We start from the raw sequence: 26,538 nt of genomic DNA, 5'->3' as shown, positions 1-26,538 counted from the left end.
GGGTTTAAAGCATACATTTTACAGCCCATACCGAAAGAAATCAAACAATATTTCTCGTTAACATTTCTCATCTTCTAAAAATCTTCATTAAATTATATAAATGAAATTATATTGATTATATAAATATTTTATCTGTCAAAAAAATGGGGTTGCGGGTGGTTAAAGAACTCCCCGGACCCTCCACGGACACTTATCCGCAGTCACTTTTCGCCTAATCGACTCACCGTCATGGCCTGAAGCAAAGTGTTCATTCTCTTCTCGATCTCCACCTTGGGCACACCTCGAAAGGTGTTCCTCCCCCTGTTAAGGGTGGCCACCCCCACGGCAGGGCTCATGCTCACCATTGTCAACACACTGGCACGGTCCTTTCACTGATCGATCATTTCGCCTGAGAGGAGTATCGATCCCCCGGGTTAGCACTCACTGATATTTATTCCGGGATCACTTTCACGAGCCAAATTCCATCTGACGAAGCCGGTCTTGTAACCAAGCAGGAGAGTGTCACTTTGACGAAGTTCTGGGAACAATGCGATCCGCTGTGATCTAGCGCGGCCCGACAATGACCCGCGGACGCATCGGCCGGAAAGTGAAGCTCCTAGTTCTCAACAGTGACGTTTACCCCGCGGTTACGCTCGCGGCCTCGATCAGGAAAACCGAGATTTTTCGGCCCCTTTCTCGAGCGAAGCCGAGGGGAGATTATGGTTGGGTCGGAGATCCATCCACCGAATCGTTACGAGGCGATTTTCGGGCGCGCAAATGAGTTTACACGTGTGGACAACTGAGTAGATTGTTTTCTGTGTTGGCTCCTCTGAAAATACTTTTTATGATTTTTATGGAAAATAAAAATTGTCTACATTCATCGCACGCTACAGGAATTGTATATGCGTTTATTTTTTTTTTTTTTTGTATTATTTTAATACGTGGGGAATAATACAAGATTTTTGAAATATTTTCACTGTTTTGAATTTGATCTACTCATTCTTGTCAGGAATGCACAAAGATGATCACATTATTGTGTGGCAAGTTTTGATTTTATACTGTGCGCCTGTTAGACTAATTTAAACGACGTTTATTGCAATTTTTGTTGTGGATAATTGTCTTCTTCGTGGGAGACGAGAAATCTTAAAGAATTAAAAAAATTTTTACCTTGCTTTAGAATTACAATTTTTATGTTATTTCTTGTGGACATACTTGAACCAAAATATAAAGTGAGCAATTTCTCTGTTAAATAAATGAATTTATAATCGAGTTTAGTAAATAAGTCTAAAAATTTATTCTGATAAAAATCTGTTTATTCAAAAATTAAAATTTGTTTTCAGTCAGTGACACAATTAAATATTTTATTAACTGAGATGTAAGTCAGAAAATGACGTTATCGATTCCAGTGTCGGATGAGACGATTTCAAAGTGGGTTTTTCCCGTATTCCAAGTAGATCCAGCGATACGTGGTCAGACATTCTGCCGAAATCGCAGAGCCGGATCGAAACGATTGCGATTTTCTTGGATCACTCACTTCCGCGAGAAAGAACGTTTCATACTCATTCGTCCGTACTCAACACGTCCGATATAGTCACTGCAAAGCTACAAGACGTGCTTGGCTAAAAAAATCGAAAGTACCGAGCACTTTGCTGATCGAAAGATGAACTTCCACGGACGGCCGCGACCTTTCTTATCGAGTCCACGCATACTGACTCGGGGCAGCAGGGCGTATGCATAATCGAGGATGATCATGTGACCGAATCAGGAAACGGAATCGGTGACAGTAACGTAGGTGGTCGAGGCACGTGAGAATTAGGGGAACCTACTCCGATTAGTACACTATTACCATTTCTGACTAAAACTGGAGTAACTTCAAGCTTCACTAGAAAGATTAAACAATTTAAAAAGATGTTGAATATTGATTTAAAAATTGCTGGAACTACGAACGACAGTAATAAATTCCTGTTTCGTTCCTGAGAATTGCAAATGGTGGAAACAATTTTTGCACGAAGATACGCAGTCCATTGATTAGATTCATGCCAAAGGAAAGCTTTAGACTAGTTATGAAAGCTCATGTCAATAACCAAAATTTCGCTTTGATGTCCAAGTCTTTGAAACCTTCGATGTGTATTTGTGTACTGTAAAATTGTCTGAAATCTAAAAACACAAAGCAACTTTGATATCTTTCAACAGGAATATGAACTTAAATGTTCGAATTTCACGAACATTATTTTACATTGGAGACAAAATTTTGTCATGATGTTTGAAATAAAATAAGGGAAATATCAGGATTAAATCGGCAAGTAGACTGAGGACGTTTGAGAAATGGAAACTTCCCTGGACCGATTTATAAAAAGAAAAATAATGTCTCTGCTTCAGACTTTACGGCCCTGAACACAAAATTAAACATTTGAACGAATGCCTCTTCAAGAGAATCCAGCAGTGTTAAAAACATTTCGAAATAAATTTCTCTCGCGGTCTAATTTACAAAAATAAAACTGCCTCTTAGCTCCTCCTTTTCAGACTTTATGAGGCCGCCAGTGGAACGAAACGATAATAACTTTCCGCCGAGGAAAATTCGAGCGAAGATAACAAAGCGGTAAAATTGAATAACAAAAGTTTCAGAAGATTAAAATTTCAACCTTTCGCCCTGACCCCAAACTGTCCTAATCTTCTTTGAGTGCTACCGCAACGATGCCTGCACCCTTCAAAGGTCACGCAGCTGTTATTTCAGCGGAAAAATATCTAAAATTGTTCTGTTTGTAAGTTACGGCTCGATCTTCATAAATCTGGAGCTAGGAATTATTTTTTCGAAAAGAATGGTACACGTGAGAGCCACGAGCGGATTGCACGGCCGAGTTCTCACGTCTAATTCCAGAGCGACCCTGAAATATTTAAAATTCACTTTTTTCCCTGGCCAATGTTACGCAAGGCACTTAATTTCGTTTACCCGGCAAATTTCGAGTGCTCTTTTTTTAGCGAGCAGATCGAGAGCTGTGAAAGATCGGCAGGAATTCCGGGCGACGTCTGACTAAAATAGTCGATTCTACTTGCCGAGGAAAAACGATTCCTCGAAAGACGACGAACACGTTTGTTCGAGGAAACGATGTGGAAAATGTGCAAAATGGTGTGCCGAGAAAGTCAAAATAAAATCGCAACCAAACTGTTTCTGTGGACGCGTCAGTTTTCGGCAGACGTGGCCAGAAAATTGCTGGCCGGTGGGCTTCGATCAGCGGGTCACTGTGAAACGCGAAAACTGGGCCATTGCGAGTGCCAAAACCAATTGACTCTGACAATGGGATTCCATTTATTTGTACGCATCTCGCACAGCATCCCGAACAGCATTGACCTCCTAATCGGTGTCTGAAGGGCAGATGTTCTACTGGGGAGCCTCAGCAACCCACAATATTCACCATCTACATTCGCTATTCGTTCTGAAAAAGTTCGTTCAAACGTGAATTTTTGTCTCCAAGAAACTGGGAAATGTTTATGAAAACACGATGAAACAATTGGTGACACGAAAAGATGAGAACGACAAAGATTTACAACGTAATGTAGTATAAGGTACTGTAAAGATAATATTGAAAGAAATGTGGAGCCTAAAGTAGTACAAAAGTAATATTGGATACGGATGTACAACTCACAGTAGTGTAAATATAATTTTGAAAGAAATTCCGAGCCCCATGTAGTGCAAAAATAATTTTCAAAGGAATTCCAAGTCCATGACTGTACAAAAACAAGAAATTTCAAGCCCAATGTAGTGCAAAAATAATATTCAAAGAAATTTCAAGCCCAAAGCAGTGCAAGAATAATTTTCAAAGAAATTTCACGTCCAATGCAGTGCAAGAATAATTTTCAAAGAAATTTCACGTCCAATGTAGTACAGAATTATATTGATAGAGACATACAGTTGTACTTTAGATTGAAATTAGTACAAAATAAATATCAAAATACATGTACCACCCGAACCAGTACAAAAATTATACGTACAGAGGTGAACAACCTAAATGGACAAACAGAATGATAGAAAAGAGATCATGCCCATGATCTAAAAAACAAATTCATCGTACAGTAACTCAGTCCTCAATATCAATTTTGAAAACCTTGAAAATATTATTTGAATCTCCTCTGTTTCTCAGGAACCAATTAAAAAATAAATCACCCCGATTGCCCACCGTTTATTTTTCTTTTCTTTAAAAAAAAAAGATTTTTGTGAGAAACAAAATAGCAACGAATCGGCCGGTAAATAGAAGACGAAAGAAACGTCGCCGGCCCTCCAGAACGACGCGACGGCCGGCTCGGGCTCCGGTCCGTTAATAAGTGAATAATGCATCAATTAAATAATGCGTAAAATTTCGAGACGCTCACCGGGGGACGATTTAAATATCGAGAAACACCGGGACACGGCATTGGCCGACCGTTTAACCGGGAGACCAATGGAAATCGCGAAAAGAAGACAATGAATCTGCACAAAGGGAAACTATGCCGTATCCTGTTTGAGGCGACCCACGGGGCAAGTGCAACCACAATGCGTTCGTATGCTCGCGCAATTGCGCCCAATGAAAATTGATATACCGACAATTAGCTCATTGACCGACAAGTCGCGCGTAGACGACGGCCAAACGTGTGCACGCACGTTCGCCCGAATGATTCTTGCCGCGGCCGGGACCGGTCTCGCCGTGCTAGAAGCGGCACGAATCATTTGTTCGCCCGACCTGTACACGCGTCCCGGCCTTCGCCGAGTGTGCCCAATTTCCCGCGATATTATGCAAGTTTTGTCGCTCTCGACCGCCCACTCACTAAACAGATCTATTTTATGCCGGGAACCGAGTTAATTTAGAGACGCCTGCTTTTTCCCGTCCTGGCTCAACGCACCGCTTTTTTCCCCGCCGACGCATTGCGGTTAGACAAGTTGCAACTCGGTGAGCAAGAGTATGGATTTCTGAGGTTTTCTTATGTTGAATTGTTTGTGTACAAGTATCTGTTTTGCTATGCCGAATTTAAAAGAAATTTACGAGACTAGGTTCATCGAATCTGGGAAGAATGGAGCAGCAGTAGCTTATAGGATTTTTTAAATATTTTCACGTAATTGCACGACTGTTATTATGCTTTTCATGTTAAATTAAATTTCAAAGAATTTTTGGAATGATTTTTCATAATTCTACGATGAGAAAAGTCAGTGTCTATAGTAAAATTAACATTTTTTTTTATGCCAAACGTGCTCGAAAAAAGATTGAGAACAGAGGTGGTTGATGGACCTCTTATGAGGAAATACTATTAACTTTTTATTTCTTTAGAATGTTGTTCAGCTAGTATAGTACACGTTCCTATAAGGGGATGAAACCGTTTCACCGTCGTTCGCACCACCATGAAACTATGCCACTGACAGCCTGCCAGTTTTCAACGATACAGAACAGAAGAAGATTGCTCAACCCAGTTTCCTCTATAGGTTTGATTTATTTTTACGATTGCGTGGACTACGTCACTCGACCAACAAAAATCCTAACCCACAATGCCCCGAGCGACGATCCCATTAAATCACTCACCAATGAACCCACTTCAAAATTGAATCGCTTCCTGAACCCCAATTACATCAATTTTCGTCACTCCCGACTTCAACATCCAGGGAAAACCATCCCCTAAACTCCGAAGAACATCGTTCTTTCACAGAAACGGAAATCCTAAATCTGAAATCCCTCGTCGAATCACTCACCAATTAAAAATTGAATCGCTTCCTGAACTCCAATCACATCAATTTTCGTCACTCCCGACTTCAACATCCATGGAAAACCATCCCCTAAACTCCGAAGAGCATCGTTCTTTCACAGAAACGGAAATCCTAAATCTGAAATCCCTCATCGGATCACTCACCAATTAAAAATTGAATCGCTTCCTGAACTCCAATCACATCAATTTTCGTCACTCCCGACTTCAACAACCAGGGAAAACCATCCCCTAAACTCCGAAGAGCATCGTTCTTTCACAGAAACGGAAATCCGAAATCTGGAATCACTCACCAATTCAAAATTGAATCGCTTCCATAATTCCTACGAATCAATTACTCTTTAACTTCGAAGTCCAAGATTGTGAGGCCATCCCCTAAATTTCTAAAGAACATATGTCCAGAACGTTCTAAATCCCGATGGGTGCCAAGGTCCACTTCGCAATACCTCCCATCGGAGTCGGTTGTCGATCACGGAACCGGAAGTTCGAGGCGCGGAGCATGTTCCGCATTGTTTCGAGTGATTCGCACGAGTTCGGGGCGTCGCAGGACGCGACGGTAGGACACGGGCAGGACAATGGTTCGCGGGAAGACGCGCGACAAGAACTTGACGAAGTCGTGAACCGCACTGCTAGGAATAGATGGACCCGACGGATCGGAGTCGTCGTACGTCGACGATGCCGCTTGTGGTGGTGTGACGTTTCACATCGGCGAAACACACGCACACAGGCCAGAATCGCGTTTCAGATTGACTTTAACTGCTCGATTGAGCTTAGAGGATAACACCCCGCGACGCGTGTGTCGACTTTATCGCTCACGGAATTGAGACGCTCGCGTGCCTGCCCCCCTCCCCCATTTTCGGACCCGAAAGACCCACCCCCTCGAACAGAACTGCAAACTCAACAGTTGCAGACGAGTTCACCCTCACGCTCGACCACTGAACAACTTTTGCGTTACTGTGCTCGTGTCTGAGAAGTTGCCAAAAATTTAAGCGTTGTGAGCACGGGTAGTAGTAATAATTAGATTAAATTGGATTAAAAAATTCTAGGTCAGAAAATGTCTTGGGTTTTGGGGTTAAAACAGCTTTTTACTTGCCCTCAATAATTTCAAAAAAGAGAAAATAAAATGTATATTTTAAAAAATTGAATTTTAGTGAAACACTTAAACCTTTGACGACTTTAACAACATTGGTTCCTATAAAATGTAAACACTATTCAGAAGTGACGTCAACAAGGGACAACAATTACAAATTGACTCAATCATTGAATTTAGTAAGTATAGTAATATTAGAAGCGAAAGTGAATAATCGATGAACTCAAGACCAGGAAGCAGATGCGTCGCAATTATGCGAAAAATATAGACTTGCTAGAATCGATAAAATAAATCGCGTTTAATGTCCGTTGATAACCGCTCTTTCTGACTAGGCTCATAAGATGAATGGGCATTACTGTGACGTCGTGAATTTGTTGCTGAACTCACATATTTTTCGTCGAGCTGTAGAGAGAACGGCCCTCCGCCATGTTTACCCATCCGCATTGTTCTCAACAATGAAATTGAGACATAATCGAGGATTTGGCAGTGGTCTCTAGGTCTCGAAGCCACTATTATATATCGAATAGGGGTTGAAACAGGACATCAGACTTCGGCGAATCCTCGGCTGGTACTGGGGGGCTTTGTGGAATCGATATTTACCATTGCTGTGCGACACCGTGCCGAGCCGACGCCATTGTTGGAGCCAGGGTTGAAGTGAATAAGAAACGAAACAATCCTGATCGGAGTTATGGAATATTTGATCGTGTTCCACAAGCCAGTTAAATAAATATCGACGTACATCTTTTTTTTTAAGTGGTCAAGAGTAATTGAATTTTAAGAGGCAAATTTTTAATATTTAGTTGAGTAGGTTTCGGTTTGGCTGAACTCGTTAAAGTAAGTAAATTAAATTTTCACAGCTTCCCCATTTATCACTACTGAATAATTATTTCTCGATCAACGTGAAAATCGAAGAATACAATTTTCAGACAGCAGAGTCTCTATTCAATGGTTATAATTAAACTGATAATAACGATGATGATTTAATGTGACACACAGTAGGAATCAATTTGTAATTTACAGACCGTGAAGAAAATAGGATTTTATTCAATTTTAGTTTCATTATGCATGCAAAAAGTAAAGCTTATGCGAGGTTGTAGCTGTCGTAATTATTAGGCTGCGGACCATTATGCAAATTGTGATGTACGTAACTTTTCAAGAATCAGAATTGAAAGGAACATTTTGTTCTATCGACTAGATGTTTTTATAGTAAAAATGCAGTGAAAATGGCTATGTTGCTATAGACGTTTTCTTCAATTTAAAAATTTAATTTGTAATACTACAACTGCACAAATAGATTTGGTGATCACAACATTCGAAGAACGTGAGATCCGCAACTATTTCCCAGTTTCACATTTTCCCAGGCTCTTTTCCACGTGTTTCCCATAATCCCCGGTCGAAGTGTTTCGCATAGCAATCTCTCATGGCGAACAGACCACCCCTTATCCAAGCTGACGCACGCAAGGCCCGTTCCCGTCTTATCAAAGTATTTTAAGTTGCCATTTCACGTGTCAATGACGCGTTAAACGGTCCATTCGCGCGATCCCAGGGACCATTGTTATTTCGAATGAACCGTAGACCGTGTGTTCCGCCGGCGCGGCGGCTAAGAAAAGAAACCACTCGACAGTTGAAATTTAGCACGCCGGTGAACGTGATCGAGATGGGACGATACTCGAGCGGATAAATCCGGGAATTTATGATCTATCGACGGGTGCACGACGAAAATTCGAAAACACGTTCGTAAATTCGTCGATCTTTGTAGATCAGACGTGAAACAGATTTTTTGAGGAGACGTGCTGGCGTTTCGCTATTTTAATTTGGCAAATTTGCGGGGTGGAACATTATCTTTAGAAAAATATAAATTCTCTATTCAAAAAAATTGAAATTTTTATCATTTACTTTATTATTGCGGACCTTTGTGCAAAATAAAAATTGTTTACATCAATTACAAGAAGCAGGGACTAATTAGACATTGTTCTCCTTTTTTAATGGCTTTAGTAAGCTGGAAAAAATACATCGACATTTTAAGTTTCTTTCAATCTTTGTTTTCACAAATGTCCACATATTATTGTTCCTTATTTTATCGTCAGTGGTTGCTTGTGCATTCTACATTCAATAAAAATGTGTTTCTCGTTCGAAGTACTCGAAAAGAAATATTCAAATTATAGATATTGAGATGCAATTTCTTTAAACGAATACATAAATATTATGCTGGATAAAATGGCGTATTTTCTACTCACATTCCAGCCCATAGACTCGGCCAAAAAGTTGGTAGTATGCTCATTTTCGTCCCTGTCGCTGTCAGTTTCCAGGAGAGCGTCAACAGGCTCCACGATGCTTCCTTCCTCGCTCAGGTCATCTTCCTCTTCTTGTTCTTCCTGTTGGACCTCGTCCTTCTTCTTTGGCAGAGGTCCTTCCACCTGTTCCTGTGCTCGAACCTTCTCGGCCAGCAGAGTGCCGAGATTTTCGAAAAATCCGCCATCGGACTCCTGGATTCTGTGAAAGCGATCGATTTTATCAATTTGAAACCAACTGTTCGGAAAAATTTCCGCAGAGTTTAAGCGGTTAGTTTAGTTTTAATCACTCCGCAATTAATGACAGTCTCTCAAAATCTTTACGACAAAACACTAAATTAAAAAATCTTGGGAAGCAATACAAACTGAACCTAAACGTATACCCTTCTCTCATTGACAAAGCTTGAATACAGTAAAGTCTTGGTCTAACAATCCCGTACTGTGACATGCATCGTGTAGGGCTACTATTTTCTTGAGACAGACCGGACAATTAATCCACTAAATACAGTTCGAATTATATCGGTGTTTAGTGTTACTTTAATCAGAAAAATGCCACAAATAAGTTGGCGGAAGTCCCATAAAAATGTAATGAAAAATAAAGAAGTTTTGTAATTGGATTAGTAGTGGTTCACACCGATATACCCGACACGATATCAGTCTAAGATCGTGTAGCTCCGTTCGGCTTAGATCAGGACTTTACTGTACTTTCCTCTCATTGACACTTTGACAGAAGCGGACCCATTTTAATTCCACCAAAATAAACACAAAACTTAAACCTTCCTCTCACCTTGACAGAAACTATTTAAATGTCACAGAAATAAATACAAAACTGGGAAATGAAAGTTTTACAAATGAACGTGTTAAAAGTGACTAAATAAGGGATCCTAAGTAAGACTTGGTTAATTTGTTAATAGAAAAGCCAGTGACGAAGCAGAAATTATTTTGTTCAAGTCAACAAGTTGCGTTAAAAAAGGCACTATTTCATGGTCAATTGATAGGACCTTTGACGATGAAAATTTTTCTCGGATGTTCAAGCGGAGTTTTGATCCTTTGACATGGGCTATGCCAGCTTCAATGCCATGTTAATTTAAAATTACTTCAGTCGCGTGTTTGCTGTATTTCCCGACACCGGATGTTTTTTGTTAATTGCGCTAAGCCGCGCGCTAATTGAGAGCATTGATTGCACAATGGCCGATCTATGTATCAGCTTCAGCGACGTATACGTAGCGCCACTACTACAATTTAACCGTTTTATTCGCAGGTAGTAAAATAACAATTGCTGTCCGAAGTTCTACTTTTTTGCACAGTAGAAAAAGGGACACATGAAATCATGATATACTAAATAATACGTTGGTACGGCATTTGTGCAAGAGCATGAAGAAGGTTCTCACGCATCATAATTTGAAAGCCTGTTAACACTTTACCGTGAACATTTCAGATAAACATTCAGACTCGCAGATTGTCACGTAGACTGATACTTTATTTTCTATTATCGTATTCAATCACACATTTAATTACTTTATTTACCATCGTGTTAGGTAACTCCGAAATGACTCAGAGGAACCAGAACAATATCAGTAGACTGCAGACTTTAATGCAAAAGTAATATTTTTATTAGAGAAAATTAATTTTATTAAGCGCGCAGCTGTAAAAACAAATAAAAATCAATTTAAATTGTACTAAATTTTTGCGGCGAATTCTAGATTATTCAAGTCACAATAAATGCACAAAATTAACAGTCCAATGATCAGCATCTAAGAATAAAGAAGTGAAAGTTGTTCAACTGACCAATATCTCCCACGAACTATAATAAATTGCTACAGTATTGCGCCAAGGAGCATACTTTTCTAAATCATACTGGCGGTCGACTTTGACGAACACATTGCGTACAGCGACATTTATTTATTCATGACGTACCAATCGAAAAGAAAGCTCTGCACTACGCACTACGCAACGCGGTGGTAGCCTACTCACTTACGCAACCATAAATAAGGTTCGCACCTTTTATTAATGAAGTTGAACGCTGCGAACTTCCAATAGAATCTCGCGACAGTCACCTCTTTCGTTTCCGGCTTTTGCGACATTCGGGCCGCAGCGATCGCGAAATAAGGATGCTGCTCGTCCAGCTTCGCGAAGTGCGCCATTTTCCGGTCCTTACTCCTTCCGGAAAAAGAAGACAACACGTGGTTGAACACCGGTTGTCAACAAACGTTCCCACAATGATCACCGAACGCTATTTGTTTAACAAATTGTGCCGTGCTGTGCGAAACTCTGAGCTCGCAGCTAGTGACAAGTGAATTCAAGAAAAAATTGACACTAGTATATTAATCTTCATTGTTCTGGATCAAGATTGATCAACAGTTTCTGTTCCAGTAGATCTTGGAAATATTGTAAATGAAATATTTACTGTGAAATTGTTATATTTTCTGTTCCAGTGGATCTGGGAAATATAGTAAATTGAATATTTACCGTGAAATTATTTGTTACTGTCGATCACAGATTGAGCATTTATACGTGTGTATAGTTGTTTAAAAAATCATCAAATTGGAGGGACATCCAACCATTTAATTGCAAATAAAAGAAATTTATTTCGTATTGGCATTGTGTGATCTCAAAGTCAAACTTGTTGTTACTGTCGCCTCCAAATAAAATAATACTATGTTTGAATTTTTGTCTTCGCTTTAGGAACAATGAAAATTTGCACGCGGGACAGAGTGAATCAAGTTCGAATTAAAAAATGTTGTGCACCCGCACTGCACGTTCACTGCGCTTCTGCACTCACTAAATGGAACAAGCTGCACTCAAAGAAGGCTCTTTTAAAAAACCGTGTGTCGGTCGAAGCATGCGTGCCGGTGAACTGCCCGTCGACACCAGCCTCTGAAGTCGGGAAGAACGAAGGAAGTAGGAGGCAGCGAGGTATGAATAAGAAATTTGCAGTAGTTATCGAGGCTCGGTACTTTCCCACAGCTTCCAACTGATACGAATCTAAATTGCTCAATTTCGCTAATTTAATGATCCTTGTTTTACCAGCGTTTCGCAATTGAGCCTTGCAGATTTAACTAGACGATACTACCACGGTTTTTCTAAAGGACGACGGAAATATATTTGTGGGACATTTTTCGACCCGAAGATGGCGCTTCTTGTCCAGTTGAGATTTGTATTGACACAAATACAGTGTGCCTCAAAAATATTGTACTTCCTTTAAAGGGCAGATTCCTGAGGTCATTTGAAATAACTTTGTCCTTTGCGAAAATGTTCTCCGCGATTTTGTTTAGAAGTTATTAACGAAAAACGCGGACCAATCAGAGTGCGGCTACAGCGGACAAATTCTGGCTTGACGAGAAGTCGGTGTTGGTATTGGTCGAGCCGGAACCCGTCAGCTGTAGCCACGCTCTGATTGGTCCGCGTTTCTCGCTAATAACTTCTAAACTAAGCGGCGGAGAACATTTTCGCGAAGCAAAAAGTTGTTTCGTATGACCTTAGGGGTCACACTTTTCAAGGAAATACTACATGTTTGGGACACAAATAGGTCAATAGGGAAATTAAAAATTTGACTTAGTACCATTGTCATTTCTATTGGAAATAGATAATATTTTAACTAATATGTAAATTTACATAAGCATGTAAATTGATTTTTCCATTTTAGAGAAATATGTTGTTTCTCTTCAGTTGTACATTGTTTACTTCGATTTTATAAGGCCTGTTTCGAACGTTATTATTACCGACAGTTTATCAACTATTAGTATTGATTTATGAATCTTTCTAAGAAACCGGTAAGGTGGTTTCGATGATTCACACGTGATCGAGATGCAGCGAGTACTTAATCGGCCGTTTCTGATCTTCCTCAACAATTTTTCCTGAACGTCAAGCGACAATTAAGATCGAATGAATCAACGGAGTGCGTCGATAGGGAGCAATAATATTTTGTGGAATAAATTTCATTGCTGCCACACCTAATTAAAATACGAATGCGGATCATGCTTAGATGTTGTTCTTGTTTTGTTTTGTCACTTCATCCACCTTGCCTATTTTATTATTAACTTGTGCAGGACGTGAATCATCGATACGCATTTCAGGCATGAATGCAACAAAGCATCGCCTCGTCAGACACGTTCTCTTGATTGCTTTTGTCTTTTTGCTTTGTAATCTTGCGTGACGGTGATCAGCACACTTGCAGAGGATCCCCCGTTGTTTAACATTACATAAAAGATTTATTGCTTCGTTCGAAGAGAACATTAGAAGATTGCAAGAATTTAAGGATACCACGATATTACACGCAATTTATTAAAATTATTAAAGAAAAAAATTTCTATTTGGCTCCTGTACGTTGCAAATAAAAAATTCGCAATTTACTTAAACTTGCGGATAAAGATGACGTTCATTCTGACATAACTGCTCACTAATAATACGATTTTACATCATTACAGCTCTGCTTGAATGGAAATTTTCCATTATTGAATCAAAATTGCAACAAACACGTGAACGTTTCATTATTTTTTTTTTTTTTTAGTACATAGGTGGAAGTTTTTTACTCTCGTTGGAAGACGTAGCATTTATTTTAATGATAGTTTTTGAAGTATTATTTGCAGGTTATTATCAGCTGCGCAAAGTTTATTTAAGGTGTACGTTCACAGGTCGCACAGTGTCTAAACACATGGAAATTGCTGAACGCGACGATTAATATAAAGCGGATTAAGTCGGTTCGAGACCGTTTTGAAACGAGCTACGACCACCGAAGGTCATTCACGGCTTACATCACTGCAGACCTTGTGCCTTATGCTCGTAAGAACAACAGTCCAGTTTCAGATACCGTGCAACTCAAATCTGTGGATAAACAGACGCGAATTTTTCGTCTCTCCCAAATGATCTTCATTATATAATCGAACAGATAATGCTTGTTCGCGTTTATGACTATGATAAGGCAGTTTTAGCCAACGCGAAACACGAGATAATTGCGGGGAATCGTCTGCATGATGGAGTCGTAATTTTTTATACTTCCTGTAGGCGGCACTTTCACTAGTCTGACCGCAAGGTCGTCTAAAATCTAAACCATACGACTTCAGATATTGGACAGCAACAAGTTATTCTTTGTCGAGATGAGGCAATTACTTTCCCTATTTATTTTATATTAATATTAATATCGAAGATAGCTGCGCATATTTTGGAAAAGTAAATATATTTGACGAAAATAGATGAGCAGAATTTGCAGTCAGACTTAAGTAGATCGTGACAGCAATAATGCAGATATGATTTGATCATTTAATTCTAACGTTCTCAATGGTGATGCTCCCATTTTTTACCATTTTGTCCGTTTAGAAAATAATTTGTCTCGTGCTTGACAATTCTACAGCAGTATAACTGATACTAATAAATAATAGAGTTCCATATTCCTTACTTGTTTTAAATTGTTGATTATGATGCTCCCATTTTTTACCATTTTGTCCATTTAGAAAATAACTTTCTTACGCATAAAATTATAGTGCGATAGTGCACTCATTATGCACCACTGCCGTTCACGTAATTCCCCTATCTTATGGGGCATTCACCTACGCGTTGGTGACCTAAGCTCCTCTCAATTTTCTTATCGGCGCCATACTCGTCGCGGAAACAAGGAATTCCCGATCCGCTCCGATGACGTCCACGGTAATGCTAGCTCATGCTCGTTGCTGACCCATGGGAAAAGTATCGCGCGGAACAAGTTCTACTGAATCGGCACTCGCGTTCATTAGCAATTAAGGTTAACTATCGGAAGCCGGAGAAACAGATCGATCTGGGATTCTTGTGGGAATCCATGAATTCGCGGTAGCATCCATTCTACGTAAGAGCTAATGTTCCAAAAATAACCACTCAAATCAGATAACTATAAACAGCAGGCATAATTAGAAATTCCCATTTTGGCAGGCGGGATTTTGCAATTTTCGACGTAAGTGTTAAAATGGCGTCAGCACGTACTTCCCACGCCGTTTGCCGATTTGTTTCGTAATTTGTTGATAGAAATTTTTCATGAATGGCGAACATTCGAAAATGCTTTTGTATTTTAGAGTTTTAACTAACGTTCGATAGTTCCTACAGTGAGTAAACTGTGTTAATAATGTGTACGGCATTGTTAACATTATCGTGACCAATGTTTCAATTTTTAGAAGTAATGCAACCAAGTGTGCATTTTATCAACCACAGATAATGCTCCGTTTGCGCGAATTTCAATATTTTCTGCCCGCCGTTGGCCAATTAAGAAACTGTTTAAACAATTATTATCATCCGCCAAGTCATAAACGACAGCAACAGCCGAGACATCGAAGGAATTGATTAACACGGCGAACACGTTCGCTGTTTCTTTCCCGTTTATGGTCGCCGTCAGGAATGTTGCTGTCTTGTTTGCACGCTTCGGACGCTGCCGAGCACGCGATGAGATCTTCCTGGCGTTCCCTAAATCGTTTTACTTCACGTGACATCAGCCGATTAGCAATGACTCGATTTGTATTTATAGGCGTTCCCCGCTAACAATAGTGTTGTTTCGCCGGCGTTTTGCGCGCTTATTAACAATACACATTTCAAAGATTAACCGAATCCACGAGGTAATTTAATAAAAGCCGTTTCGGAGATAGGAGTTGATTAACAACGAGCGAATTTGTCGGGTGTTACGCTACTTTCCAATAACATACGCGTGACTTACTCGCCGGCAATAAATTAGTGTCGTGAGGAATGCATCGACGCCCCTGTACAAATGTCAGGAGAGATTAACTTGCCGGGCAACAATAATCAAACGTGCTTGATCTTGAACTTGACCTTCGCGTCACACTTTCAAACAGCTCTCGCTAATAAATTCGATTTTGTTCGTGGCGTCCGAATTGTCTAATAACAATCGCGTCCACGCTTCTTAATCTCGAATTACCTATCGACTTCAAAAACACAACACGGTTCTTGTAAATAATTTGTACGATTTTATTTTCATTTGGTTTCTGCATTGTGCATTGTTTTGAAACTTTCAATTTCTCGGTGCTACGAACTTTGGACAAAATGTTGATCTTGTCATTGCTCGTAATTACCAAACGAAGCAAGAGTCGTCACCATTTTCTAGCTTCAAATTTCCGGTCAATTCGAACCGGAAACGCGAGCCAGAAAGTGACCGACAAAAATCAGCTTTCGGAATATCTAAACGTCGAACACGGGAGTCGAAATTGAACTCGGATGTTCTACGCGAGTGGTGCAATTAGTCTCGGTTTATTAATAGCTCGCGCAGGCGGCCGCGTGTGGTGCCTTAAACGCGATTGGTGCAAGGAACTGGCCGAAGTGCGGAGACATCTTTCTTCGGCGGGAATTCGAAATGTTGCGCGCAAATTCGCGCTACTGTTTATCAGTGAAAAAGTCCACGCAGATTCGCCAGGTCTCCTTGAGAAAGATAAGACAATCCTCTCCAAACATCGCGTGAAACCCCCGGCTTAGATCTCGGACATAATGCGTTAGCAACCGTGAGTCATGACATCAAAATGCATCCAGGAAATCGGGATCTCGAATGCGTCTCTCGCATGCACAACTCTGGGCGTCTTCACTCGGAAAAATTTTCAACACGTTTGCTGTCAGCGTTTCTGCATCGATCGCGGAAAATTGGAGTCGGACAATTTTCCTATTTCTAATAACAATTTCGCCGGGTTCAAGATGACAGTGTGCTTAAATTGTGTTTCGTGGTAAAGTACGTACTCATGTTTCCCATAAACGCGTAAGGTTCCGAAAAACGATACAGTCACAATTCCCCGAAGACTCTTATCTATAAATCGATGATCTATGAAAATCATCGAACGCGCAGCGCCAACAGCAAACGTAAATTCGTAATTAGTAGCAACCTGTGGACCAAAGCGTAAGAGTGGATTCGGCGCAGTGACCGTCGAGAGCGCTTTGAATGAATGTTAGAGCGATCTGCGGATCCATGACGTCGTATAGATCAATCCCAAAGCGTAGTGCACCAGAGTCGGCCGAGCGCGTCACCGCCGGCTGAATTAGAAGATGGATTAAATTACAGCAGCGAGTTAAGCGCAAGGTAAGTCGCGACGTTCCTCTTCAAGAACCGTTCCTCTTCCCGGCCCTCTCTACCTTGTCTCGTGCTCCGTCTGCTCCTGTTCTTCCTTCTCCTTGGACTCCTTTTCCTCGACGATCTTGTGATAGAAACCTTTCCACATAGCCTCCTCGTCCATCCTGCCAGGTGTGGTTCGCGCTCAGGGTACAGTCAAAACAGCATCCTCTTCGAACGACACTTTCTCTCGCTGGCACTTCGTCGCACTGTGCAGCTTACGGAGACCCGAGAGCCTCGAAATTCCGGCAAACGTGACGCCGAAGCCGGTATGTCAGCCTGCACTGTCGTCAATAGTCAGGCACTTTGCCATACCCTGTTCTAGCAGCTTCGATCCCAGCCGCTAGATGGCGGACGTTCACGGATATCGACGTTGTCGATGTCGGTTCTTCAGCCTTATCAATTTCTACTTATCCCATTTTCCAAGAAACTGTCCGATTCTTGCGAAAATCTCGGATGCATCTATTGCTATAATTTTTCTTTGGCGCCGGTCCCTAACTTCGGCCCCCGGCACTCCTGATGGCGCCATGACTCCTGAATAGCATCGTTGAGTCAACGGCGGCGACTGTCTTCGCGATGACGTCACTTTCTGTATAGATACCTAACGCTTTTCAGACCGAACGTGCTAAGTCGCTGCCAAGGATGACAATAGACGAGATCTCAACAAATTTGTCAAGGGTGATTAAGCTCCGCGAGGAGTCCGCCGTGTGAGAAGCTATTGTCTCCCGATTCCGAGAGCCGGTTACCGTCGTTTCGATTTTTAGATGTTACTCACGGTTTTCTACGCTGTTTCCATCGCTGTCTTTTTAGGCTGGTTGCAGGGTTTGTTTTGATTCGATGTTGCTAGGCCGATCGGATTCGCCGGGCGCACGCGTCGGCCCGCCATTTTCTTTATTAGGGACGCGGATTTACTTGCGGTCTCCGCCATTTTTAATATACGCTGCGCTCCGGTATCGAAATGTTGCGAATCGGTTTTGTAAATGAATTTTATTGCGTTTCGAACGCGGAGAATAGTAAAGTAGTTTGTTTATTGTAACGAAACTGTTATCATTTTTGTAAATATATGAGAATCTATAAGTACCACGTGTAATTATTAAAATAGTAAAATAAGATCCGAATAAAATCTAACACTATTTTCTTCCATTTATTTGACTGTCCCAGTTCCAATTTTTAATTTTTAACACAAGTGCAATTCGAAGCATGTCTGCTTCATATTTTCATACTATCGAACATCATTCATTTTTACTGCATTCTTTATCATCTTACATCTTCCTGGTGCATTAAGTACCGCCATAATTCAAGGAGATTATCCAGAATTGTCACGGTAATGTTTAAACAAAGTTATATATGCCAGAAGGAGCCCGAAGGAAAATCATAATGCACACAAGCTCTAACAAACGCAGTTATGTCTCCACAATCAATTTTCCTTTTATGTTTTCTAGGTAAGTATTCGGTCGAAAATAGACGTCTGAAATTGTTCTTTGTGATCTTAAATAATTATGTACAGGTGCAGCAGGGCCAGTATTCGGCTCCAATCGCCACAAAAGGAACGATTCCCTCATTGTTCCCACGGATGTCAGGAAAAATTCCAATTCTTTCTTGCTGGTGAATCCAGAGCAAGTGAAAACCTTGGAGGACACCGTTCGACGTTTCCTATCCGCGATGGCGGAGCCAATCAAGGGACCGATTATACTGCGATCAACGGGAAACAATCTGCAGACGTCGATCCGAGAGATGTGCGATTCAGCGCGGACTAAACTCATGCGATTCGCGAATGATTGCGATCTGACCGTGACTGTCCAACGATACAACAGAGGTCTGAGGAAGCTTCCTGCCTCGAAGGACTGGTTCTCCGAGGCTATGCTGCAGATTGCATTCTTGTTGAGCGATGTGGGTGACATGGTCAACGAAATCGGCGACAAAATTCAAAAGTACTTTGGCATGCAGGCTACTGTTTCGACAAAAAATCAGGTTCGCTACAAACAAACGAAATCGTAAATATTTGACAACCTGACAAATTCACAAATCGTCTTTATGAGCTGCGCGACATTGGTTTTCCTTTTTAAATCATTTTAATGACATTGGAAATTATACGGCACTTTTAATTTCGTCAAATGTTCGATTCACTTCATACACAAACTTGAAAAAATAAATTTAGAACATGAATTTGCACAGAACATGCAAAAGTGATCTTTACTTGGAATTTCTAGACAAACTATTAGCTTCAATCATTTTTGAAAAATCTTTCAAGCAATTTCTGGGGTCCCTAAGGCAATCTACTTGAAATTCCAGCAACTAATGAAGCACTCCGAGGATCTAGAATTCCTAGGCGTGATTTACAACGCGGCAGATTTCGGTGAAAGGCTCTCCCGCTGCCTGCTCCGCATGCCAAAGCTAAAAAGGCACGAATCATCCACCGACCTCAACCACGTGTTCTTCAACATCACCAAAAATCCTCCGCAGATCGCGCTAAAAACCTTGCAGTCCAGTTTACAGAGCACTCCTGTCAACGATCTCTCAAAAAATCGCGCGCCCAATTTGTGGCACAGTTATCTCTGTCGATCCCTGGCGAAACAGCAAGGAATAGCCCTCCATGATTGCGTTCACGATCTACAGAACCTCGATAAGTGCGTTCGAAACCTGCAAAGTGGATCGGTGGATCGACCTAGAAAGATCAAGGAAAATAAATGGTTCAGATCCATCGAACAGCTGAGCGATTGCGAGGTGCACGTACGCGAAGATGGAAAGCGGAGAGTAACTTGCAAATCCGATCGAAAAACGCCGAAGACGGTGCATCAAAAGATGAAGTACACTTTCGAGAAGATTTTGAACAGAAGGATTTCGAAACGATCACCTTTTCATCGAGCTGTCCGCGATTTGGGCGACACATTGTCGCAGAAACCGTGGGGGCAGAGGCTCGCGAATGAGTTTTGCCAATTTTGCATGATCCACGACAATGGTTTGAAGAAATTGCGGAGGAGTTCGCAGCTTGCTGCCAGGGACAACAGAGCGGCGGCGAAGTTAGTTCGATTATGGTTATTCCCTGAAAATTGTAAATTCGTAGTAAAATTGTAAATTTTTTAACACTAGGTTTACGGGACCCGTAAAAATGACGGGTTTTAATATTTTCAATTCACAATTATTAAGATTCTAAAGATACATCCGTGAGGAATTATTCAACAAATTTATTTCTTTGAATATATGTTATTAAAAAGAAATGGCTGAGCACATTCGCGTTATTTTTATAAAGTAATTTGTAAAATAGTCACTTTTAGCGCTCGGTAAATCTAGCGTTAATGCAGCGGGTGTATAAGAAGAAAATTTCAAGAGCATGACGAATGTAAAAATATTTTACACAATTTATCTGTTTAAATGAACTCCGTATGCTGAATGTTGGAAATATAAATGTTCGAATACGTTCGTGGCTGCTGTGAATGAAATCTCAATTGAACGAACAAGCAAAAATATTTTTATCTGCCTTTTTGTAGACACAGACAGGTGGTCAAAGCCTTCCACGTGTACAGAAACGGCGCATTCGAAAGAATGTTTGGTGCGATCGGTGGACTGCACCGTTCCACGACGGAATTCCAAAAGTTCCTAGTGAAAGGGGTTCAAAATGTTATGAACGAGTCCTGGCAGAGTAACGTCAAGATCATGTCGTGCATGATGGACTGGATGAACAAAGTGCTGGACTTCTATTCAGACAGTGACAGTAATCACGGACAGAAGCCGTCAGACACGAGCAAAACTGAAGAAGAATCAAATGAAACCGACGACTGGGACTCTGACTATTTCGACAGCGGTGGAAGGAAAATTAGGAAAAACGCTCCTCGTCGTTCTGCGGGTTTGAACAATTTTTTAATTCAATCTAATAAATTTTTAGCGCACACGATTTTCTTTTCACTAATCATATATTTTATCCTGTTAATTTTTCTATTCAAGGTGATACTAAATATTTTAGTTTGTAAAATTTAGAACTTTCTTTTCACTAATCGCGTATTTTAATAACCTGCCAGCTTGTTAATTTTTCTATTCGAGGCGATGCCAATATTTCAGTCTGTAAAATGTACAATTTTCTTTTCACTAATCGCGTATTTTAATAACCTGCCAGCTTGTTAATTTTTCTATTCGAGGTGATGCCAATATTTCAGTCTGCAAAATTTACAATTTTCTTTTCATATTTTAACCCGTTGGCTAGATAATTTTTCTATTTAAGGTGATATTTCACTGTGTAAATTTTGTATTTTCCAGCATTTTTATTAATCAATATTTTCGTTGCAGCTCCGGGAAAAGCCGTGGCCTCCATGAACGATTTAATTGAATCGATGAATCGCGTTAGCAGAGTCCGAAGCACAAACGACACGAGCATGCTGGCTGGTTTAACGGACAATCTCCTGTTGGTTACAATGTTCATAGAAACGCTCGGCTTTGTTTCCACTCTGTATTGTTTCGAGCAGGGAATGAAAAACGAAACGCAGTCCCTGAATTTTGAGGATCACCGGAGGCTTACGCGCCGGTCGCTGTTCCCTTTAGATGACAAACGATCATTCGATTGGATCCCAGAGGATTATGCGCCCTTTGAACTCCACGAAAATCTGACCATTGTTGTCCATCACTGATATCGACGTTACGATGCCAGAAAATATATTATACTTGCGTGAACAACCAAAATATACCAGAATTGTTCCCACTGTAATTTTAATGTAGCAACTAGTTGATAAATAAACGTAATACCTAATTCATTAATCAATCTTTGTGAATTTCCCTTTATTTATTCAATTTATTACTCCTTAGATTTAATAGAAACAAGTAAACCAATTATATCCAAACATTTATGCTGTATTATGAGTACTCATAACTATATCATTTATAATATGAAAATATACAGACAATTATTTCCAAATGCTTTTATTTTTATTGAATTTTGTTTCTGTGCTGTATTCGCACGAAATCGCTTTGTTCTTGTGCTGAGTATAATTTTAGTCACCTCAAGTTACCATTTTTTAAAAAAATTAAATTTAAGAGGATTGTTTATAGGTTGTACAGAAGACGTTTTTCAACGTTACGCTCTCGTTAACAAAATTAATATCAACAGTGCAACATTTACGTTTCCAAGACTGCCATAAGGTCCCACCGTAAATCAATGGCGTCGCGTGTTATGCTTTTTAACGTACCAAGATCGCGCAGATAATAATAGCAATAAATTTGCAACATGCATCGTAACGCGACGTTTATAGCTTCTGAAGATGCAAAGCACTCGGTTTGTCACACAGATTTATTCAACGTGTTCGTGCTGGTGTTTAGTATTGTAAAATGCGTGCGACAGTTTTCCACTTGCTGTGTACGTGTCATTTTTTTCTTCTACTCTGTCGGATCTCTCTTTTTAATTTTCCATCTGTGTATCTTGTAAAAGCAATTGATGAAACTAGTTTTTGGTGGTTTTTTTCAGGTTTATTAGTTTCACCAATCAGAACAGAAAATGTCGTCGGAAATGCAAAAGCGAGAATCATCGGTGGTCGTCCTGTTGATATAAAGCGAAGACCATTCATGGTTAGTATGATTACTATACTGCAGATTTTTATACGTTCATGAAGATTGTAACTTAGAAATTCTCGAAGTAGGTATTTTGTATTATTTTTGAAATATTACAGTTTTTACTCCAGTTTTATGATCCTTGACTGTAAATATTAAATTTTGCATGAGAATTTTCAGTTCAATGCATTTACCATTAATTTGCAACTTATGGAGAGTTTTACACTACTATTAATATTTTTAGTTGTCTCTGTGCAACTCTGATGGATTTATTTGCGGTGCTAGCATACTGTCCGACAAATGGGGTATAACCGCTCTTCATTGTTTGTAAGTTTGACAATTGTTTAACGATACGACTTTTTTTTAACTAGGAACCTAAAATTTTAATTCTTTTAAGGAATGCTGAAGATGCAGCGACATATTACGTACGAGCTGGATCAAATTTGCATAATCGGGGTGGCAAGTTGCACAGGGTAACCAGGATACACGCGTACGATAGATCAACATTTTTCTATTGGTTTTCCAGCATGTTGTACCACGATATAGCACTTTTTCAAGTATGGCCACCCTTTCGTTTTTCGAGCACAGTGAAAGCGGCTCGTTTGCCGAACGAGCTCAGTCGACTGCCCCGGAAATTGTACGTTTGTGGGTGGGGCTACAGTGATTTTCAACAAAGTGTTAGTATACCTCACTGGAAAATCATTAGTGTACTCCTCAGACCTAATATTGAGTGACGAACACATGATACAATAATTCTACAATTTAATATTTGAAATTGCAAGCTTTGAATCTCAAATTTCTTAATTGTAACTTCAAATTCCAAATTTCAAGCTTGCAATTTCAAATTTTAAATCATAATTTCACATTCCAAATTATAACTCTGTAATTTTAAATTCCAAATTTCAAACTTGTAATTTCAAATGTTAAATCATAATTTCAAATCCCAAATTCTAAGTTTGTAATTTCAAATTCCAAATTTCAAGCTTGCAATTTCAAATTTTAAATCATAATTTCACATTCCAAACTCCAAGTTTGCAATTTCAAATTCCAAATTTCAAGCTTGCAATTTCAAATTTTAGATCATAATTTCAAATTTCAAATTCTAAGTTTGTAATCTCAAATTGCAAATTCCAAGCTTGCAATTTCAAATTTTAGATCATAATTTCAAATTCCAAATTCTAAATTCGTAATCTCAAATTGCACATTTCAAGCTTGTAACTTTAAATTCAATGCTCTGGGATTGGGAATTGAAAACTGTAGGCTTGATTTCTAAAACTTCGAAATTTCTTGAATCTTGTATTTCAAATGTTGAGTTAACGATACGCATATTTTGTTCCAGACAAGAATGAACAGTATTTTAATGGGAGTCCACGTTAGCCATGTACCGTACGAGGCCTGCATTAACCAAACAACGGAATACAAAGCACTGGTGAACAAAGACCATCATGTTTGTTACGGTACTCCAGGCAAAGACTCCTGTTTCGGTGATTCAGGTGGTCCTCTGGCCGGAAAAAATACAATTTACGGAGTGGTATCGTTCGGTCAAAATTGTGGGACGGTGGCAGGTGTTTACGAAAGTGTCCTATACTATCGACAGTGGATTAAACAAATCACAAATGTATAAAACAAAATTAAATTAAAAATATAGCTGTGAGAGAAACTCGTCCAGCTTTCACCGAATTTGTAGATTCTCCAATTATCCTTGTCGTGAATAGATTTATTTTTAATATCCTCTTATTATTTTCTAAATTATCTTTTTATTCCCCTCTAAAATATTATTTTCTAATCTTTTTTTATTACTTTGTAAATTACTTCCTTATTCTCCCGGCAGTCAATTATTTTTCCTCTGGTACATTACATTGTAAATTTTCTATACTTCCTGCGGTGACTCATTGCTCTCTTGGTGTTCGTTTATTATTTTATAAATGATTTCAGGCTATTTTTCTTTGAAGCGTTCCGTAGTCCGGAAGATGAGAATGCAGTTATCGATTCGGTGATTGGAAATCCGCGTTCCAAAAGAATGCCTGAAAACAATCGGCTCCAGGAAAGTGGCAAAGCGCAGACTGGTGGCGTTCAGGTTCGATGCACGCCGGAAGTCCATTACGCACGTTCTGCGCAAGATCCTGTGGCTCACGTACCGTGTACTTAGGGCTGGATGAAGTTCGAGGCCCTTGAGTAATACGTAATTAGAAACTATTGTGTACGCGGCTTCGTATTATCGGCACGCATGGCCATCGACCCGAGAATGACTATTTCTGTGCGGCGGCCCACGCACAAATAGATACATTTTCATAACAATATGATTGTAGCCCAACTCGTTTTTCAATCGTACATTAACCCTAACCCGAGAATGTGTCCAATTTTCTTGGCCTCGGTCGTCGAGGAGTATAAACACTCGAGTTTCAGGGTAGTGGTAGTGGGTAGTGGGGATAGTTCTGTGACATTTATCGGCTAGATATTTGGGACATATATCGAGTAAAGACTGCACCAGTCGTAGAGTCAGTGGGGCGGCAGTAGCGACACGAAAATAGGACCAAAATTCTACGCACTACTACATAACCATGAAATCTAAGAGTGGGGGAAGAACCTAAGCGCAACCTCAATACTGAGTTTTACAAAAATGCCTACAATAGTTTATCACAGCAATAATGTTTGTAACTCACACCTCCACAGATCAAAATTTTGTTTACTTAATATACTGTACCAAAAATCGATTTTTAAATTTGGTAAAAAAAATTGTGTGGGCCATATAGTAATTAATGTGGCACTCAAAGGGTTAACTAGTCCAAAGGCCCGCATGCGAATGAGATGAATTTGCATTGGACGGCTGCATTAGAATGTGGACGTCGTCGAAGGGCCGGTAAATTCGTTTCGGAAGACCCGAAAGAATGAAATATTCCCCGAGATAGTCAGCCGGTGACTATCATTGTCCTGCGGTGGGCACGCGAGCGTTACCTGCTCGCTGCCATTTACTCTGATGACTCACCCACGCACGCTCCCCCACGTAAACAGTGACTGCCGGCTTTTCCACCGGTGTGACGAGGGTCTTTAAACTCCCTGGCCACGTGCAACACCGTGAGAAGTTCTGTTATCGTGCGTACTATTCTCTTCCATTACGCTTATCACGACGTCATGCAGAAAAACCATTTACGTAGGTATGTTTCTCTCGCGCGACAACGATACCGAACCAATCGATCCGATGTTTATGATAGTGCAGCCAGCTGTATCTTATCCGACAATTATACTCTGCATAATTCACCGAGCGCAGCTATAAATACTTAATTGTAGGGGAATAGTTAATCGCGTGTACGATATGGTAATTCATTGTCTCTCCAGCTGGACGAAATTCTTTCATAGTACAGATTTTCCAAGTTAAATAAATATTTGCTTTGAAGGACGGATATGTTGCATAATTTAATGAATTTTTTGATCGTTTTCAAATTTTACGAACAATAAGAAGTGAGGTGCTTCTAGAAAATAATAATGGTACAGAAATGTGCCTGTTACTAAAGATGAACACGCATCTATGCACTTTACTTTTTAAACAGTTCTATTTCCTAGTTTCACTATACCTATGCATAGCTAATTCTTCGTATAAAAAATGCTAATGTATCATGGATCAAAAGTGACCCAAGAATCGGTACATTCCCATTTTCAGCTCTTCAGTGTACAATTAATTTTTGAACCGATATCATTTATTGATTTATTTCTGGTACTTTGCATTTTTCTTTTGTGTCACAATTTCTACCAGCAGTTTTATTGTTGACACCGTGAAACAGAAGATGCTAATTATTCCGTGGACAACCATTACGTAGACGCATATTAACTTTCCGTTCAGCTAGCAACGTCGCAAAGCT

The 26,538-nt window shown here is 40.0% G+C and overlaps 3 protein-coding genes across 14 annotated transcripts in view; 2 read left to right on the top strand and 1 right to left on the bottom strand.

The window, feature by feature from the left end:
* Stac (C2 and C2B_Munc13-like domain-containing protein staccato) overlaps window positions 1-26,538 on the bottom strand; it is a 39,018-nt gene that overhangs the window by 9,683 nt on the left and 2,797 nt on the right. For 3 of the 11 annotated variants that reach the window (XM_076788558.1, XM_076788555.1, XM_076788556.1), the window contains exons 2-3: window positions 11,086-11,244; window positions 9,031-9,286 (exon numbers count right to left, since the gene is read on the bottom strand). In XM_076788558.1, the coding sequence (XP_076644673.1) occupies window positions 9,031-9,286; window positions 11,086-11,244 (415 nt within the window). Of the gene's footprint in view, window positions 1-224; window positions 809-5,996; window positions 6,427-9,030; window positions 9,287-11,085; window positions 11,245-16,925; window positions 17,055-17,172; window positions 17,510-26,538 lie in introns of those variants that run through there. The other 8 variants (XM_076788559.1, XM_076788566.1, XM_076788560.1 and 5 more) reach the window with 8 other exon arrangements.
* On the top strand, window positions 18,541-21,882 carry LOC143354457 (uncharacterized). Its single transcript, XM_076788567.1, has 5 exons — window positions 18,541-18,591; window positions 18,657-19,120; window positions 19,442-20,169; window positions 20,638-20,993; window positions 21,431-21,882. Exons 1-5 carry the CDS (start codon window positions 18,555-18,557, stop codon window positions 21,766-21,768), a joined length of 1,923 nt encoding a protein of 640 aa, XP_076644682.1. The 5' UTR covers window positions 18,541-18,554; the 3' UTR covers window positions 21,769-21,882.
* On the top strand, window positions 22,420-24,420 carry LOC143354659 (trypsin delta). Of its 2 annotated transcripts, XM_076788917.1 has the most exons (5): window positions 22,462-22,490; window positions 22,599-22,699; window positions 22,926-23,008; window positions 23,079-23,358; window positions 24,021-24,420. In XM_076788917.1, the coding sequence occupies exons 1-5, from the start codon at window positions 22,463-22,465 to the stop codon at window positions 24,303-24,305; spliced, it is 777 nt and encodes a 258-aa protein (XP_076645032.1). In that variant the 5' UTR covers window position 22,462; the 3' UTR covers window positions 24,306-24,420. The 2 variants fall into 2 exon arrangements, with proteins under 2 accessions (XP_076645030.1, XP_076645032.1); XM_076788915.1 differs by having other exon boundaries at window positions 22,420-22,699.

This window comes from Halictus rubicundus, chromosome 5 (assembly GCF_050948215.1).
Source record: "Halictus rubicundus isolate RS-2024b chromosome 5, iyHalRubi1_principal, whole genome shotgun sequence".
Classification (NCBI taxonomy): domain Eukaryota; kingdom Metazoa; phylum Arthropoda; class Insecta; order Hymenoptera; family Halictidae; genus Halictus; species Halictus rubicundus.
The sequence above is the reverse complement of the archived record's forward strand: the minus strand, read 5'-3'. Positions and strand labels throughout refer to the sequence as shown.

Bases quoted from the DNA above. Each gene is read 5' to 3' on its own strand.
- LOC143354457 (XM_076788567.1), top strand. From the start codon at position 18,555: ATGTCTCCACAATCAATTTTCCTTTTATGTTTTCTAG. The intron at 18,592-18,656 runs GTAAGTATTCGG...AATTATGTACAG, and splicing joins TTTCCTTTTATGTTTTCTAG to GTGCAGCAGGGCCAGTATTC. The intron at 20,994-21,430 runs GTTTGAACAATT...TTTTCGTTGCAG, and splicing joins CGCTCCTCGTCGTTCTGCGG to CTCCGGGAAAAGCCGTGGCC.
- LOC143354659 (XM_076788915.1), top strand. From the start codon at position 22,463: ATGCGTGCGACAGTTTTCCACTTGCTGTGTACGTGTCATTTTTTTCTT. The intron at 22,700-22,925 runs GTTAGTATGATT...TAATATTTTTAG, and splicing joins TAAAGCGAAGACCATTCATG to TTGTCTCTGTGCAACTCTGA. The intron at 23,359-24,020 runs GTTAGTATACCT...ATTTTGTTCCAG, and splicing joins ACAGTGATTTTCAACAAAGT to ACAAGAATGAACAGTATTTT.